Raw genomic sequence first — 19749 nt, 5'->3', positions numbered from 1 at the left:
ACAATTGGAATGAACATATTATCAAAAATAAAAAAATCAAATATATCTCCCATTGACAACAACTTTACAACAATGTACGCACTTAAATAATTTGTTTATATAGCCAAATATTTAAATAAAACAATTTGTTATAAATTAAATATGTATTAAAATGAATTATTTATTTATAATCAATTGCATATATGTATTTCATTTTCTTTTTATGGAAATTATAAATCAATAGCAGCGCTTTAGCTATCGCAATTATTCGAAAATAATAATTATTTACAATATCGAAAAAAGGTTAAAAAATTAATTCAACATTAGCTGTGTCTTTTTACGTGATAATTTGTAATAATTATTACTAATGTTGCAGATTTTGACAGTTGTATAAAGGCAAAGTTGCTGAAAAAATGTTTCAGCAACATTTAGTAAGTAAAAAGACGCACGTATTATTTAAAAAATCCATTATTATGTATTATGCTGAATGCTTGTTAATATTTTTTATTAATTGTATGTATGATTAATATGGATAAAAAACCACATACACCTAAATTAATAATTCATAATTCAAATGTTGTATTTCCGAATAGTTTTTAATTAATTATGTTATATTCTAATAAACATATTTTTATATATGTACGAAGCAATAATAGCTGTGTCTTTTTACGTGATAATTTGTAATAATTATTACTAATGTTGCAGATTTTGACAGTTGTATAAAGGAAAAGTTGCTGAAAAAATTGTTTCAGCAACATTTAGTAAGTAAAAAGCCACCCTAAATATCAAAACAAATTAAATTAATGGATTTATTTTAACACATAAACAATACTTATTACAAAGCCAAGACAACATCTTTTACAACCACTTATTAACTATAGCCATACATTTTAAATGAATAATGGCATATCTCGAAAATGTTAATAATAAGGGACTTTTATACGTACACTCGAATAGCATCATGTATATTTGGGTTACGCACACATCTTGGAAGCAATGAAACCAATTGTATAAAAATATTTTGAACTTGCGAGGAGAATTCCACTACTGGCAAACGAAAGTGGACCATATAAATCCCAATAATTTATTAGCACAATGTTAAAGCATTAAGCACTCCATGCAAACATTCCCAAAATCTGTGCTTGGATACCAGACGCCTACGCCAACGACATCAAACAGATGACTTTGCGCCGACCCAACCTCTTGTGGGGACGAACAACGAATCTAATAATGTGCAAATATTGTGCTAAAATTACGGGAGGAACACTTGTTCAAACTGCTGGTATTAAATAGTATAGACAACAAATATGCCAACGGAAGCAATTGAATGTGTACCACTTAGCCAAAGTGAAGACAGAGCAGTAATTAAACGGCTAGAAAATAATAAAGTAGAGGGGTATATAGCGTTGTGCGACAAAGCTCATCATGCTCCATGCGAGACTAGCAAATGTCTCGTCGTTTCTGCTGGGAAATTTTGTCTGTTTTCGGGTATACGACCAACGGGTATTATGTGTTTGGTGTATGCCATCTGATTGGGGGTTAATTTGAATGAAACCCCACATGAGTTTTGTCTCTCTGCCGTTTTAAATATATATGAGAAAATGCGAAAACTCACGGGGAGTTTTCATTCGACAAAACCCCCAATAAGACGACATACACCAAACACATATAGGGCAATCATGAATAAAAATTCCGTGTGGAATTTGTTCCCTTTCCCCAATTTCGCAATTTGTTATTTCCATATTTATGTCCAAAGAGGGAATATTTTTGTTGATTCGGCGAGAATATTCAGTAAATATTGATTTTAAAAGTTTTCCGTGGGAAAATTCCGAGGGAAATATTCATGATTGCCCTGATAATATCTGCTGGTAGTATATCCTAAATCAGACGGAAATGAGCGTCTTGAGCTTCATCGCACGAACCCTAAAGACCCAAGACTTATACAACTTACACTTTAAGTCAACATACTAGTAGGCGAACACAAGCGGAAAAAGTGGCTAGACTACCTGAAGCAATGCAACATGGGTACAGGATTAATGGGGCGATTCCGTACATCGAGGCGAGTCGTGTCGCGTTGCCAGTTGCAATTTTTCCATTACGTATGGCAAAAGTCGCACGACGACGTCAAATTTTGTGGCCGTAATGTTCATTTTCCGGCGACAACAAATTAGCTGTCGCCGTTCATTTTTACTAACGAATAAAAATAAAATAAAAAAAATAAAAATAACTTGTTATCGACGATTATTTTCTATCGCTGTACGTAGTGCATTTTTTAAATTTTGTCAAAGAGACGATAGACGACGCGACATGACTCGCCTCGCTGTACGGAATTGGCCCATAAGTAACTTGTGAGTAACGGTTAAATCACTGTCGAATCCGGGAAAGTGGTTATTTCAACGGCGTGACAGTAACTGGCCCGAAGATTTGCGCGTGTTATTTTAACCGGCAGTTTATAGAGCACCCCTAGAGCAGCGCCGCCCAAGAGAATACCATCAAACTAAAGCAAATGTTTATGTATAGTTGAAAAAAAAACAACAACCACATTATGTTTATCATTCGTTTTTGCACACGTACGCTGTGAATGAGAGAGTACAGCAAATGCAAAACATCTCAGTGGGCGCCCGCACTATACAGATGGGCGATCCTGCTCTAGAGTGATAGGCCGAAGAGGACTGTGCTGCGCCGTATAGGAAGAGCCCTCCCGGCAGATGATATATCACCATAATTTACGATGGGTCATCCGAAACGCGAAATCATCCCAAGCCTTGAGCCCACACGAAATATCAATGGCAATGCTTAAGCAATGAACCCGAAGTTGAGTATTTAACAAGTGTCCTCAATCTATCGTTAGCCAACCATATTTTTGGCAGGGTGGTTCGCTACTGAAGCCAGATCGATTTCGCTCCTGCCGCCAGTAGCAAAGATTCTGGAGACACTACTCTTCTCTCTCAACATGGATTCCGGGAAATGCATAGTACTATAACAGCATTACACGCCATATCCTCGCATATCAGTAGTGGATTGAACTAGAATAGGCCGTGCGACATAACAGTCATGTTGGCTCTCGACCAAACGAAGGCCTTCGATACCGTCAACCATACAATATGCGTGGACGCCAGAGGTTTGTGGAATTAAGAAATAAGAAGTCCAAAGCCCTTAGAGTGAAATTCTACACTCCCAGACAGCATAGATATGGTAATGTATGCGGATGTTTGTACAAACTTGGCGTCGGGTACTATGGTCGATGTCATATGTGATAGGTTCAATGTCTACATATATCCGTCGATAAATCAACTGCCACACTGTTCACCACTTGAACGGTTGAAATGAGGCTCTCACTGAACATATTGGTCGATGGTGTCCTGTTTTCGACCACTAACTATCCCTAAATAGCATTTTAAGTCATCCGTGAAAGCCACAGTTATTTACGATAAGATCAGAAGTAGGAACAAGATCCTCAAATCGGTGGCCGGCACACTTGGTGTTGACCTTGTTGATCTCTTACAAAGCCTGCGTGGTATGTAAATGTTAGCGCTACGCAGTGCAAGAATATTCAAACCTGCCAGAATGCCTCCGTGAGGACTGCAACATAGTGACAGGATGTTGTCGAAGCAGTTGGAAGTTATCACCGTGAGTATCTCTGCCACAATATTGTGGATAGAATTCCCACAACTAGACAGAGTGAGAGGTCCAACGAGCAGCAGGCAGTACAGAGATACAGTGTCGGTATCTCAATATCTGGAACCTCATTCTTCCTAAAAATAAAAAAGAAAAGGGTCCTGCTGAGCTAAGGGACATTACAATTACATTGTTAATTTTGTCCAGGAGAAAATATAACGTGGAATATACCACTTAAGTGATTAAAAAAAAAACAACAACCACATGGCGTTACTTTTTTGCAAACTCAAAACAACACGTTTAATGTGTTTTCAGCTTGAAAGAACAAAGACGCTATAATCTTGATATGGGACAGATAAGATATCGATGTAACTAGTTTTATTTCTCTAAGAATTACCAAGTCAGCAAAATGCTAGCCATATTTTCTGAATATTTCATTATTTGCACTGCAATGTTGAAGGGAATGAGATTGTTCACGAATTAGCAAGGCGAGGCTCCCAGTCCTTGGACCTCATGGTGGAGGAATATGTAAAGCCACCGCTTTGTTTCTTTCTCGGCAAACTCAGCCAGCTCTACGCAGAGAAAACCGTAAGAATTTGGCAAGACGTACCTGGTTGCAAGGTATCGAAGTCAATCTGGCCGGCAATCTCAGGCCGTAGAACTGCGTACCTTCTCTAAAGGTAGAAACACAATGAAATACGCCGCTTTTTCACGCTCAGTTTCATGTAAAAGACTAAAGGCCAAGTACCACCTAATTCAAATGAATTAGGCAGCATTTGAATTAGGTAATACTTGGCCTTTTATCTTTTACATGAAACTGAGCGTGAAAAAAGCGGCGTATTTCATTCTGTTCACACCTTAACTACGCAAGTCAGAAATCAGAATCGCTACGTCTATGACATTGAGTATTGTAGGTTATGTGAGGATGAGGAGGAAACGGAGACAATCGAGCACCTTCTCTGTCAATGTCCTAGACTGATGGTCAAAAGACATAGACTATTTGGTGTACATGTGATAGAATCTCTCTCTTACGTCTCCTCTATTGACCCTATAGTCCTGGTAGCATACTGCAAGAGCTATGGGCGGGTCATTATAGACTACGAATAGTCTAGAAAAAATTGTCTAAACCTAAATATGAAAAAATCATACTATGAAAACCTATTCGCGCCACCAACCGTACATTTACAAGGTAGATTGCATTAGCAATTTGTTACAAAAATGTTAAAAAGTTTTACAAAACAAAAATCATTTCGAAATTATTACTAAAAGTATTATTCAACGATTTCAGCAAATATTTGTATTTTTTATTAATACATTTGTTTTTTAGTTTTTGCTAAAATAAACACATTTTTTACCATCTACCTTCTTAATGTTCTTTAAAGAACACATAGGATTTTATATTTCGATTTTTTCATTTTCGAGCAAATACTCGATCGAATAGAATGTCGTAATTAGGCCCCTGAACTTTTCTCTACATTTACTTATTCTTTTTACTCTTCCCTCTTGTCTTACCACTTCCCTCCTTTCCCACATATTCAACTTAATCTACCATCTCCTCCCTCCCTCTTAGCGATACCGGAATGCAAAAGTCACACATCACCATATAGCCGCATATACAACCACCCATCTCATATACAATCACCTCATCCATAACCAGCATCATATAATGCATTTATTTCACACCATTGCCGAATCCATAACCGGGAACACCTCTTCAACAAAATACATAGCTGTTCGAGATACCATATCCTACATCTACAAACAAATAACCCGATTTACACACAACCCATCATAACAACATCATCATCTCTACCATTATATAACTTCAATCGGCAGCTGCTCATCATAAACCCTAACCTATTATTGAATTTTAAATAAAATCGGGCTGCACTCATTATATATAGGAAAGAAGTTTCACAATGTACCTTCAAGGACGTTGTCTTCTCACTCTCTCTATTTGCAATGGGTGAAGATAGTGAGCATTTATTGGCCAGTGAACCTTTAAAATTGGGCTGAAATTTTTGGATAAAATGTTTAAATGATATGAAAAATAAAAATTAATGAAAAATAAAAAAAAAAATAAAAAAAATAAATGAGTTATATAAGTCTTGAAACAACTTAAATCAAAGGTAATCAAATCATTTTATCAAATCCTCAAATTAAGAAAAAAAAACTTGCATATATGTATTTGTCTCAAAATTAAAGAATTTATTGGAATTTTCAATAATCAAATACAAAGAAAACTTGTACAACCAGCAGAGAGAAAATGTTTGTTTCTTTTTTGAATTTCACAAGTTTCGAAATGAGAAAATCTAATGTTAAACAAATATTACATAAAAATGTTTATAAATTGTTTCTTAATTCAAATTTTTGTACAACTACAAACTAAATATTGAAAAGTTATTCATTAAAAAAAGAAAGTGAAACATAGTTTGATTACCTGTGTCTACAGGTAAAAGGAAGGCAAATATAAACGTTACAAAATAATTTCATTTCATTGCTTTTGTTCAAGAGTGTGTAGGTTTGCGGTTAAGGGGCGTGCGTCATAAACTAAATAATGCTTATGTATAATTGTTGTCTCAACGTAATTGAAATTAAAAGAAAAAACAAGGATTATAATGAACACACGTTGAAATGTGGAAATGATTGATTTATTCAATACTTTGTAAAAACATGTTCTATCGCCACATCTGATAGAAAGGCGAGTGTTCATTATAATCCCGTTTCGTTTGTAGTTTAAAAATTAATTCATACGTACATACATAAATATGTCAAAATATCTATATGTTAAGTTTTTAATGCTATGGGCTTGTTTTAGTCCAACTTTGATTTAGCTGGAATTTTCTTAAATTAGACATTACCATTGCTGGTAGTTGATTGCTGCTCATCCGTAGCTATTACGGAATTCAGTTCTTCTATTTCATCTGTTGCAGGAGGATTAATAGTGACTTGTTGTTTTGTTATTAAATCATCATTAGAGATACCAGCTTCTAGAGGCATTGCAACATTTAGTAAACTATTGTTTTCCGAAACTTCATCCACAAGGGGCGTAGGTGGTTTTTCTACTTCATCGCTGGGAATATTTTCCTCCTCCTCAATATTTGAGTCTTTTTCTTCTATTTCTCCTTGTGTTAAATTTTCGTGATCCTCTTGCTCCGCTGCTGGAATATCAGCAGCAGTTTCATTCTCTTCGGTTGTGTCTTCTTCCTGTTGTTGCTTATCGCAACTCCTTCTCTGTAAGACCTTTGCAATTTCTTTATAGACATCAACATCCTCAATATCTGCTACATCTTTTGCCGTAGATTCTTCATTATTTGTTTCTTTGTCATCTTCAATATCTACGTCCATTTTAGTATTATCACTTGTTGTTTCCATAGATTCTTTAGGTTCGGCGACTGAACTTTCATCATTTGCATCCTTGGGATCATTGCATGAAATTTCCTTTTCAACAACATCCTTTACTGTTGTTTTTTCTTTTTCTTCTACTTTAGAAGTTTCTAATATTTCTAAGCTATTGTCTTTGACATCGCGTAATACATCATCGGATATTTCAAATACGTCCATTGTAGCTTCCTTTGCCTTTTCGTTACTACTTTCATTGAGATTTGTTTCTTTAGAGCCATTTTGTTCAGTGGAATCTTTACGTTTATGCTGCTCGTCCTCTTTTCCACTGGAACCACCATTTACTGGTGGGTCATCTTCGATAACCAAATGCACTTCCACAGTTTCTTGACCAGTATTAACCATCATGGTGGTAGTGGACTCTGGCGATTTCTTATTTTTCTCCAACAATTGTTCTTCCTTTTTACGTTTAGCCTCCAATAACGACTTCACAAATGGATATTCATCTTCAGCCTTACTCAACTGTACCTTACATTTCATTTTTAATTTCTGATCATTTCGTTTCATTTCTTCCAAACGTTCCAATTCCAGCATGGCTTTTTGTTTAAGCAGAGTAGGGTTTGGTTTATTAGTCGTTTTCTTACGTGGCTGTTTTTTGGTTTGTGGTGTTGTTTCACAGCTGCTACGTGAAGAACCATCATTTACATCAACTTCCAGCATACTGGCAAGAAAACTTTGAGCCATACTCATCAAGTCCATATTTTCATCATCTTCAAGGGAAGGCGGAGCAGGCTGAGCAACAGGAGTTATAGTGTTGTTAACCGGAACTAACGGCGGAAGAGCTATTGGTGCTGAAGAAGTGCCAATTTTTATTGGTGTAATTTGTGTCGCAGCTACAGGGGCGGCGGGAGGAACATAGGTACCTCTTGCAGTCATGGTATTGTTGAAGCCTGCTACTGGAAGTCTTTGTGGTTGTTGCATTAATGGTGTTATGACCACACGACTTTGAGCTATAGTGGTAGTAGTGGGTGTGGTGGCTGGAATTGATTTTTGTATTCTAATGAGTGGTTGTTGTGGTTGTGCTGGAGTTGCTGCTGCTGGTGTTTTTGCTGCTGGTGCTGGCTCATCATCATCATCGGAATCCAAGGTAATAAGATCGGTCTTAGGCTCTACAATTTCTATTTCATTATCTTCATCATCACTGGCTTGTTTGTCTGTAAATATGAAACAATGATTGAATGAGACAGTGTTGACTAAATTGCAATATCTAACCTAAGATTTAAAGAACTTGAACTGTTCTCAATGAAAAATTGCTCCGCAACAATTTTTTATAACGAAAATTTTTTAGCAATATCTTTCTTTCTGTGCGAAAAGTTATTCGGTAAAAAATGTTTCTATTCGAAAAGTTGTTCGGAAACATCTTTGCAATAAGAAAAGTTGCTTGGCAACAATTTTCTATACGAAAAGTCGTTCGACAACAATTTTTCTATACGAAAAGTTATTCGGCAACAACATTTCTATACGAAAATTTGTTCGGCAACAACATTTCTATATGAAAAGTTGTTCGGCAACAACATTTCTATACGAAAAGTTGTTCGGCAACAACATTTCTATACGAAAAGTTGTTCGGCAACAATATTTCTATACGAAAAGTTGTTCGGCAACAACATTTCTATACGAAAAGTTGTTCTGCAACAACATTTCTATACAAAAAGTTGTTCGGCAACAGCATTTCTAAACGAAAAGTTGTTCGGCAACAACATTTCTATACGAAAAGTTGTTCGGCAACAACATTTCTATACGAAAAGTTGTTCGGCAACAACATTTCTATACGAAAAGTTGTTCGGCAACAACATTTCTATACGAAAAGTTGTTCAGCAACAACATTTCTATACGAAAAGTTGTTCAGCAACAACATTTCTATACGAAAAGTTGTTCGGCAACAACATTTCTATACGAAAAGTTGTTCGGCAACAACATTTCTATACGAAAAGTTGTTCGGCAACAACATTTCTATACGAAAAGTTGTTCGGCAACAACATTTCTATACGAAAAGTTGTTCGGCAACAACATTTCTATATTTCTATACGAAAAGTTGATTTGGCAACAACATTTCTATACGAAAAGTTGTTCGGCAACAACATTTCTATACGAAAAGTTGTTCGGCAACAACATTTCTATACAAAAAGTTGTTCGGCAACAACATTTCTAAACGAAAAGTTGTTCGGCAACAACATTTCTATACGAAAAGTTGTTCAGCAACAACATTTCTATACGAAAAGTTGTTCGGCTACAACATTTCTATACGATAAGTTGTTCGGCAACAACATTTCTATACGAAAAGTTGTTCGGCAACAACATTTCTATACGAAAAGTTGTTCGGCAACAACATTTCTATACGAAAAGTTGTTCGGCAACAACATTTCTATACGAAAAGTTGTTCGGCAACAACATTTCTATATTTCTATACGAAAAGTTGATTTGGCAACAACATTTCTATACGAAAAGTTGTTCGGCAACAACATTTCTATACGAAAAGTTGTTCGGCAACAACATTTCTATACGAAAAGTTGTTCGGCAACAACATTTCTATACGAAAAGTTGTTCGGCAACAACATTTCTATACGAAAAGTTGTTCGGCAACAACATTTCTATACGAAAAGTTGTTCGCCAATAACATTTCTATACGAAAAGTTGTTCGGCAACAACATTTCTATACGAAAAGTTGTTCGACAGCAACATTTCTATACGAAAAGTTGTTCGGCAGCAACATTTCTATACGAACATTTCTATAGGAAAAGTTTCGGCAACAACTTTTCTATAGGAAAAGTTGTTTCGGCAACAACTTTTCTATAGGAAAAGTTGTTTCGGCAACCACTTTTCTATAGGAATAGTTGTTTCGGCAACCACTTTTCTATAGGAAAAGTTGTTTCGGCAACCACTTTTCTATAGGAAAAGTTGTTTCGGCAACCACTTTTCTATAGGAAAAGTTGTTTCGGCAACAACTTTTCTATAGGAAAAGTTGTTTCGGCAACAACTTTTCTATAGGAAAAGTTGTTTCGGCAACAACTTTTCTATAGGAAAAGTTGTTTCGGCAACAACTTTTCTATAGGAAAAGTTGTTTCGGCAACAACTTTTCTATAGGAAAAGTTGTTTCGGCAACAACTTTTCTATAGGAAAAGTTGTTTCGGCAACCACTTTTCTATAGGAATAGTTGTTTCGGCAACCACTTTTCTATAGGAATAGTTGTTTCGGCAACCACTTTTCTATAGGAAAAGTTGTTTCGGCAACCACTTTTCTATAGGAAAAGTTGTTTCGGCAACCACTTTTCTATAGGAAAAGTTGTTTCGGCAACCACTTTTCTATAGGAAAAGTTGTTTCGGCAACCACTTTTCTATAGGAAAAATTGTTTCGGCAACCACTTTTCTATAGGAAAAGTTGTTTCGGCAACCACTTTTCTATAGGAAAAGTTGTTTCGGCAACCACTTTTCTATAGGAAAAGTTGTTTCGGCAACCACTTTTCTATAGGAAAAGTTGTTTCGGCAACCACTTTTCCTATATGTTTCGGCAACAACTTTTCTATAGGAAAAGTTGTTTCGGCAACAACTTTTCTATAGGAAAAGTTGTTTCGGCAACAACTTTTCTATCGGAAAACAACATTTTGTACAGACATTTTTTTCATACAGAAAAGTTGTTTTGGCAACAACTTTTCTATAGAAAAAGTTGTTTTGGCAACAACTTTTCTGTATGAAAAAATGTCTGTACAAAATGTTGTTCGACAAAAACTTTTCAAGATAAAAAGTAACGTGGCTATAACTTTTTCATATGAAAAGTGTTCGACATTGATATTTCCACACGAATAGTTCTTCACCTACAGCTTTTCTTTGGGCAAAGTTGTTCACCAAGAACTTTTGTATGGAAAATGCTGTTAAGGAACAACAATTCGATGGAAAAGCTTTTAAGCAACATTATTTCAATTCAATTCAATTCAATTTATTTTCATAAATGGGAACCTAGCCCATAGGGCCAAGAGCGGTTCCAAAAGCTACAAAACATACACTACTCCAAAAGCTTAAATCTAACAATAAATTTAATTTGATAGTCTTAAAATTCATTAACAGGATGTAATTAAAGAAAATATGAAGATCTGTTTAGTAATCAGCTAAGCAATATTAGAAATAAGGAACATAAACAATCATAACAAAAATTTGTACTAGTCGAAAAATTATTAATCTTCAAAATCACTCCGATTGAAATGTTCAAATAACTTCATTTTATAACGGATTAAGGAGCCACTGAAGGTCTTAAGATCTTGCGGTAAACCATTGAACACACGGGCAACCCGTACCAAAAAGGATTTTTCCAAAAAAGGCGTCAAACGCGGTAAATGAATTTGTTTATTCCTCTCCGATCTACTAAAAACAAATAACTTTAAAACAGAGGAAGGGGCTTGGATTATTATTTCAATGGGAATAAATAATTTAGCTTTATTTTTGAAATAAAACACGTTCCAAACTTATATGGACTTTCTTGTATTGAAAATGTCATTCACTTTATTTACTTAGACTTGTAGTATATTCGTATATATTTGCGCAGATTATAATTTATGAGAACTTTTGGAATATCGAAGTGTATTTAAAATATGTATGGCTATCTTTATTGGAAAAACGTAATTAAAAGTGTAAAAAATATATAAATAATAAAAAAAAAATTAAATTAGAATTAGAACTGAAACGATATGGAAGAGAGTGTGAGAGAGAAAGAGGAAGATGCTAAATGATAATATCCTGTAAACTGATATCTAATATAAATACAATTTGGAGGAAACTTATTATAAAAACAAGAGGAGGATTAGAAGGAGAAAAGGATACCAAATGAAAAATGAGATTCTAATTTTAATTCAAAAAATCCATATCTTCAATGGGTAGATTTTTGCAATACTGTTCCATTTTGGAATTCTCCATGATTTGGCCATTTTCACGTTTGTAGCGATAATAGCTAAATTTAGCCAATTGCCAGCGTAATTTGATTGTTTTGACTTCACCTGCAAATTGAATAAAGGAAGATTTTAATTGAGTTCTAACAAAAAAGCATCATATGTAAAAACTTACGCTTGAATTCCTCCAATTTTGCGGCGATTTCTTGCCAATGATTATCACGGGCCATAATGTCATTGTAATCTGGGTGATTTGTGTCCCATAGGGCAGGATATTCCTTTACACATTCCACCAATTTCTTAAGGAATTCCTTATCATCCGGCATATCTTGTAATTTTGTGGGCGCCGCTTTTAGCGTTTTATCCTTGTCATTACTATTATCGGCTTCATCTTGACCACTATCATGTTCTGCTGAATCCGGCTCCGCTTCATCATCAGCATCTGGATTATCTGCTTTCTTACGTTCAGCAGCCTTTCTTTCTTCCTCTTCGGCCTCTTCATCATCTTCCAACTCAAAGCAATCTTCAAAGAGACCATTATTCTCATTACGCAGCTCACTTTCGTCGATTTTATAGAGGAAATATAATTTGGCAAGATATTTTGAATATTTCAATTCAAGATTTGCTCGATCTTCGGCCGATTTAATGGTTTTCAAACGGAATGTTTTATACATTTCATATAAATGTTGCCAACGATCTTTGATGTATTCACTGGAGACAGCTAAAAATTATAGAAAAATAAATTTATTCATTACTAAAAACGGGTAGATTGAGAGGTTGTCTGACAACCTCTTAATTGTGATCAAGAAGTGAAAATATAGTCCAGTGGCTTTATTGTTCCTAAACCCAGAGGAAGTTTGACAAATTTGCGTAGCCTTAGTTCTGTGGAGAATAAATACCTAAATCGGAAGGTACTGTTCTATGAGGGCTGTATGCAAAGGTGGAGCTATACTAATAATTCCCTTCTGATGTATTAAATACCCCCATCGAAAACTAAAATGTCATCAGTTTCGCTGAAACTAAAACCTTCAAAATACCGAAAATCGGGAGGAACCGTTCTACGGCAGCTATTTGAAGACGTGGTCTTATACTGACAAATTTCTGGTGGAATGTTGTACACCCGCAACGAAGACTAAACATTAAATTTCAGCCATTTCGGAGGTATATTGACCTTAAACCCTTCAAAATACAGAATATATAGTGATAATTCACTTCTGGTGTATTATATACCCCCATCGTAGACTAAATACCAAAATGTATCCATTCCCATTTGATAATGACGATGAAACCATGAAAATACCGAAAATCGGGAGGTACCGTTCTATTGGGGCTACATAAAGACGTGAACCTATACCGACAAGTTTCAGGTGGAAAGTTATATACCTACAACGGAGACTAATTCCAAATTTCAGTCATTTCGGAGGGATATTGAGGCCACAACCTCCCAAATACCAAAAATCGGGAGGTACTGTTTTAAGTGGGCTATATCAAAGCATGGACCAATATATCGCATTTTCAATACATTCAGTAATAGAAACATCTACACCAAATTATAAAGATCTATGTTAAATATTGCGAGCTGTATCTTGATTTCAACAGACAGACGAACGGACTTGCTTATATCGACTTAGAATTTTATGCTGATCAAGAATATATACTTTAAAGGGTCCCCGACGAATATTTCGATGTGTGACAAACGGAATGGCAAATGTAATTATACCCTCCATATGATGGTGGAGGGTATAATTAGCCAATGTCTCAACACATAACTTAGCCCACTTCTTTTTAAAAAGTTCGAAATACTTTTTTCACTTCTTGATCGTTAAATACAATCCTACACATTTCTTAGTTCCCTCTACTTACTCTGTAATGATTTAGCCAATTGATTCCAGACGGTGGCTCGCGTTTGTTCATCAATTTTATCTGCCTCAGGATCCATTGATTTCCTCCATAATACTGGATTTGTCTTAACAAATGTGATGATTTTCAAATCTAAGGGATCAATTTCAATGGGCTTTACAGCTGGTTGATATTGACTAAATTGACGTTGGTTGTGGTGTTCCCTTGGGGGGCCAGCCATTGCACTGCCACCACCACCATCTCCACGTTTACCACCACCTCCAGGGCCAAATTCATCTCTCTCATGACGTGATAAATTCTTTTCCATGGCATCTAATTGCCTGCGATCATAGGTGTCACCATCATCTTCCCCGCAATCAACGGGTAACCATTGATTTGGTGGTAAATCGCGATTAGCCAAGAAAGCCATGGCTTTATCAAAGTGACCATTAAAACGTTTACCATCGGCAATACGTTTTTCAATGCGTACAAAACGTTTACGTATATTTTTCCAGCGGAGTTTTATGTTTTCGTTGCGATCAAAGTGGGCGGCAATGATGCGCCATTGTTTACGTGTTACCTCAAAGTTGCCATAGTCCGGATGACGGGTACACCAAATAGAGGGATATTGTGACACTAATCGTGTCAGTTTACGATCATAGGCATGTGATTCTTCATTACGACGCATAGACTCTTCTGTTCCCTGCACAAAACTAGCACCATAACCACCCACAGATCTGCTATAACCATCTTCTTCGTCATCATTGTCCATATAAGATTCATCGGGTTCTTCATTTTCTTCATTCTCTTGATCATAGGCAGGAGCTGGAGAATCTTCACCACCGGCCATCCAATTATCGCCACCACCTTTTGTTTCAACTTCTGGTCCATCCAATAAACTATCTTCACCATTTTCATCATCAGATATTTCATTCGATTTGCCTTGACCCAATTCAAATATGGGTGGTAGTGGGGATTTGGGACCATCTTCACCATCCTTGAGATTGGCGTGCAGACTTTTGCGATATTCATACACTTGATTATGGAAGCTGTTGGAACCAGTATTAAACAAGTCAACATCATCCAATTGACCATAGCAGACATAGTCAACAGCTACACGTTGGTGGTACGAAGGAGAACGCGCAGCCATGAAATAAAAAGAAAATAGATAATAAAAAAGAAACAATTAAAATTAACGTCAAATGAGTTTTAATTTCATTGCCTTCAGACATTTTTCACTCGCTCTGCCATTCTTCCAGTTTGTTTGTCTGGAATTTTGAAAAGATGCGAGTACAACACACATGGACAAAAAAATCAAAGTGCCATCGAGAGACAATTTATTTTACAAGTCTCAAACAAAACAAATTATTGTACAATGGTTTAATGGGGTTTATTGCTCCATTACTGGAACTATGTGCTATTTGGAGTCCATGCTGATAATTTCCATTTCCAGGATAATATCCAGGTTTTGCACTTCTTTAAAAATAATAGCCGGAAGTCAATGAAATATAACTCATTATCGGTTAGTTTTAAATTTCTGGTTGGTACTTACATTCCGGTTTAGTAACTTTTTATTTATTTTTTTTTTTTACTTTTTTATTTTCTCAAACACAGTTTTCTTCGTTTTCGTAAAACACTTAATTTAAGTCCATGTGTAAGAAAAATGACTTAAGACAATGATAAAGAGATAAAATTTGTAATAAAAAAGCAACAGCAAAAACTACAAAATATTTTTGTTATCTAAAAACTAAAAAATCATTGAGGCTCAATTAAAAATTATGCTATTTTTTATAATCCCCATGAACATACACTCATCTAGTCCACTTTCGCCTCACATGTCATTTTCTCCCATAGCCTTTTATGTTGCTCTTTTTCCTTGCCCGTTAAAATTTATAATAAATATCATTCCTATTTGGGAACGTACCTTGCAATATCCACCGACATTTTTAAGGAAGGAAGAAAGGAAGGAACAATTGGAAAATACATACATATTTTGCAACCATGAAAACATTATAAAGGTTATGAAGATCATTGTCTATTTTTAGTTATAATCGGTGTGGCACACTACATAATGTTTGTATCGTTTTTCTGTTGTTGTTGTAGCAACGCATATATGTTCGTTCGTGTATTATTTCAGTTATCAAGTTCCTCTGTATCCAGACTCAAGGATTCTGCAACCTGGACTGGTTGCGTCCATAAAGAATGAGGAGACAGGTGAGTGGGATTAGCTGGGCAGTTGAATAAATGCAGAGTATCGTGTGGTCCCAATCCACATGCTGGGCATATGTTGGGTATCGTGGCGTCAATTCTGGCCCAATACGAATTGAGGCGGCTGCATCGTCCGGATCTTAACTGAGCTAAAACCACTCGTGTTTGCCTTGGCAGCTGTCGTTCCTCTGCTGCGATGGATGGGGGATGTTTCCAAGTACGGCATTCACACTGTATCTTCGTACTGCTTGCGCAACCATGTTGGTGTGAATGCGATTCAAGCCTGCCTGATAGGCTCGTTGATCTAGCGGTTCTCTTTTATACCTTTGGACCTCTCTCTCTAGATCATGAAGGTCTCTCCTGACGTGCCTGGGTGGGGGGGCGCCTGTCCATTAAATAGCGACAGGGATGCTCACTGCGGTAACACCCAAGCAGGTACTGCATCGACAACATCTTATTGTGCTGACGCACCGGTAAAACCTTCGCCTCCTCATGAAGATGGTCTACTGGTGTCATGAGGAGGCACCCTGTTGCAGTCCTCAGGGCGGCATTCTGGCAGGTTTGAATCTTCTTCCACTGCGATGCGCTAACCTTTGCGGACCACGCTGGCGCCGCATAGCTTACCACAGACCGGCCTATTGCATTGTAGGTGGTCAACAAGGTTTCTTTATCAGCACCCCAAGTGCTGCCGGCCAGCGACTTGAGAACCTTGTTCCTACTTCTGATCTTATTGCAAATAGCTGTGGCATGCGCGGACGACTTGAACATGCTATCGAACGTTACACCCAGTATTTTAGGGTAGTTAGTGGTCGGAATCAGTGCACCATCGACCAATATGTTCAGTGGGAGCCTCATCTCAGCCGTCCATGTGGTGAACAGCGTGGCTGTGAATTTAGCGGCGGATATTTTCATATTCTTCAGATGGAAGAACTGCACTAGGTCAGCTATGTATACATTTAACCTATCACATATGTCATCGACGATATGTGTTTATGTGTTTGTGTTCGTGTATCGTTTTTCTGTGTTGGGAGCTGCTTATCCCGCAATGCCTGCTCCGGATTCTTGTGGTCCGTGCCGGGACGGAGAAAAACCCAGGACCAATATGAATGTGCTCAGTTTGTCACATCCGCATCCACCACTCTCAAACTTCGGTGAGATGAAATAGATGCAGGGTCCAGGTGAGGGACTACGACAGGAAGTCGTCTTCGTTATCAGAATACGCGACTCCTCCGCAGTCCCCGCAACAGCATCCGCATACGCAGCATTTGGCTGGCACTGGAAGTTAACTGTTTGGCAAAGAAAAATGTATTACGTCACATTAGATCTATTCCTGCAGAGGATGACCCAATACAATTTACAATGGATGATGACGCCAATGTCATCAGGAACGCTCTACCATCCAAAGTGTTGGGCCCTGATGGAATCTCCATCGTATTGCTGAAACGGTTGGAATCGGGAGTCGAGTAACTCACTAATGTTCTCAATCTGTTGCTAGTCACCCATATCGTTCCAGAAGTCTGAAATATTGACAGGGTGGTCCCGCCACTGAAGCCAGGTAAGGATACCAGCAAATGTGAATCGTACATATCGATTTCGCTTTTGTCGCCCGCAGAAAAGACTCTACTCCTCCCCGGCGTCAGAAACAACCATCCAGTTGCCCATCATCAGAATGGGTTCCGTAAGCCGCAGAGCACGACAACAGCTCTGTACGTCATCTCCACACATATTAGTCGAGGACTCAACCAGAGCAAGCCATGTGATACAACAGTGATGGTGGCGCTTGACTTATCAAAAGCCTTTGATACTGTCAATTACTCGACGCTGTTTGAGGTCATCGAGCAGACAACCCAAATTTTGAATCGTTTGCTAATCAATTATATATGCGGACGCCAGGCGTACGTGGAATTCAGGAACAAGAAGTCCAAGCCCCGTAGAGTGAAACAGGGAGTTCGCCATGGTGGGTAATATCTCCAGAACTATTTAACCTATACCTCTCCTGTATTCCGCCCCTCCATACGGCATTGAGATCGTAACGTGTGCGAAACATTGTACGATCTTGGCACCAGGTACCTTCCCTGATGTCATTTGTGATGTGAAAGGCTGAATTCCTATTTGACTGATCTTAACACCCCTAGATCAATAAGCATATCAAAGCAGCTTTAAATAGCATTCACACGGATGCAGTCGCAGATGCCATAAAGTACCTCCGCAATCCCACGGCGGCCAGTTATATCCACCGGATTGACTCGGAGGAATCTTCGACCAGGGGCCCTCACATCAACAATTATGTGTTTGTGTTCGTATAAAGTACTAACGTGTGAATGCGATCCACGGAGAACATCCCCAATCTATCGCAGCCCTAACGATACACTGCACATTTTCAATTGCCCTGCCAAACCTACTCAACTAACTCCAGTAGATCTGTAGTTAAATTCCATCAAAGCAACCAGGGCCAGCTTAAGCCAACACTACTTCCCAGCAAAAAAACTCCACCCAAAATCATGGGTTTCGTAAGGGATTTATGGCAGCCGTAACTACTCTCAAACCCCCTTTCTTCCCCATTATTTTTAGAAGGGCATGTCGCACTCAGTTTGTAGATATTTTATGACCACTAGAATAACTAGTTATTCTGTGGCCACTAGAAGTTGAAAAGTAAGGTGAAAAAAATTCTATTTTTAGACAGTTGATGTAGAGAATTTGTTTTTAATTGCCTCACACATCTTACTTTTATTTTACTTTATTTTATTTCGCTGTCTGCCCGAATTGAACCCACGAACCCTCTGATTTCTAGCCAAAGACACTACACACTATACCACGCACACGAATATTAAGGGTTGCTTAAGAACTTAAATGTGCAGTGCACATGTTCACCACGAACTGTTATTTTTTAATTAAAAAAACTCGCGTGCCGACAGTGAGCGTTGAACACACAACCCTAGGATTTATAGTCGGACACACACTCACTGTGCCACCGTCGTCATTACTTAGGGAGGAGTAAAGTAAGTAGGTTTACCTTGTTAATTTTTTAAGAAGTAACCCATTACTTTTCAGAAGAAGCTTGTTTACATTACTTTGTAAAGGGTTACGTAATGACTACCGGATCCAAATTTTTGCTGGGTTATCACTTTCAAAAAATCGACAAAAAATTTATTGGCTTATTTTGAAGTACAGTTAGTATAGAGTAGAGTAAATAAGTCGATCGAAGCAAAATTGGCTGAGATATGACGATTCAAAGTGAAGAATTCCTTGTGTTTTCTGTGTAGATCAAACGCGTTTTTCTCGAAATGACATTTTAGAAGTCGGTGCCAACGATAGCTCGAAAACGAACAGAACGATCATTATATATGTTGGTGAGCTTATTAAATATATAAAAATCTTGTCTTGTCTTTACCACCATGCAATATTTTTCAACAACAAAAATTCCAAATGTAATTTAGGATATGCTCTTTCATATAAAGAAAAGAAAGACTCAAAAATATTGGTAGTTTCTTTCAAAAAAAAAAAAAAAAAAAAAATCATGAAAAAGAGTTTTTTTGGTCTGCACAACTAGGGATAACACCCTTAAAACTTAATGACGCTTTACTTAGAGCGCCTTTCAATATTCTTGCAAAGGCTCTTGTTTAATAATTTTGTTATTTGATTAACTTGAATAATTTATACACATTCCATATTTATATTTGTCTTGAATACACTCTCCTATTTGAATTGCATTTCACTATTTGAAATACATTTCTGTTTTATTTGAACTTATAACCTTTCTTTATTGTTTTGTCCAAGATAATAGTGTTTCCCCGCTCTTTTGAATAGAAAAATCTATACTGAGATAA

At 37.0% G+C, this 19749-nt stretch overlaps 1 protein-coding gene across 4 annotated transcripts in view; it reads right to left on the bottom strand.

The window, feature by feature from the left end:
* Positions 1–5784: 5784 nt before the first annotated feature.
* ADD1 (ADD domain-containing protein 1) overlaps positions 5785–19749 on the bottom strand; it is a 40717-nt gene continuing 26752 nt past the window's right edge. For 2 of the 4 annotated variants that reach the window (XM_073955197.1, XM_073955199.1), the window contains exons 4-6: positions 13739–14827; positions 12051–12596; positions 11456–11983 (exon numbers count right to left, since the gene is read on the bottom strand). In XM_073955197.1, the coding sequence (XP_073811298.1) occupies positions 11835–11983; positions 12051–12596; positions 13739–14827 (1784 nt within the window). In that variant the 3' untranslated portion in view covers positions 11456–11834. Of the gene's footprint in view, positions 8154–11455; positions 11984–12050; positions 12597–13738; positions 14828–19749 lie in introns of those variants that run through there. The other 2 variants (XM_073955198.1, XM_073955200.1) reach the window with 1 other exon arrangement.

Source organism: Musca autumnalis, unplaced genomic scaffold (genome assembly GCF_047663935.1).
Source record: "Musca autumnalis isolate F117 unplaced genomic scaffold, ASM4766393v1 scaffold_5, whole genome shotgun sequence".
NCBI lineage: Eukaryota > Metazoa > Arthropoda > Insecta > Diptera > Muscidae > Musca > Musca autumnalis.
The sequence above is the reverse complement of the archived record's forward strand: the minus strand, read 5'-3'. Positions and strand labels throughout refer to the sequence as shown.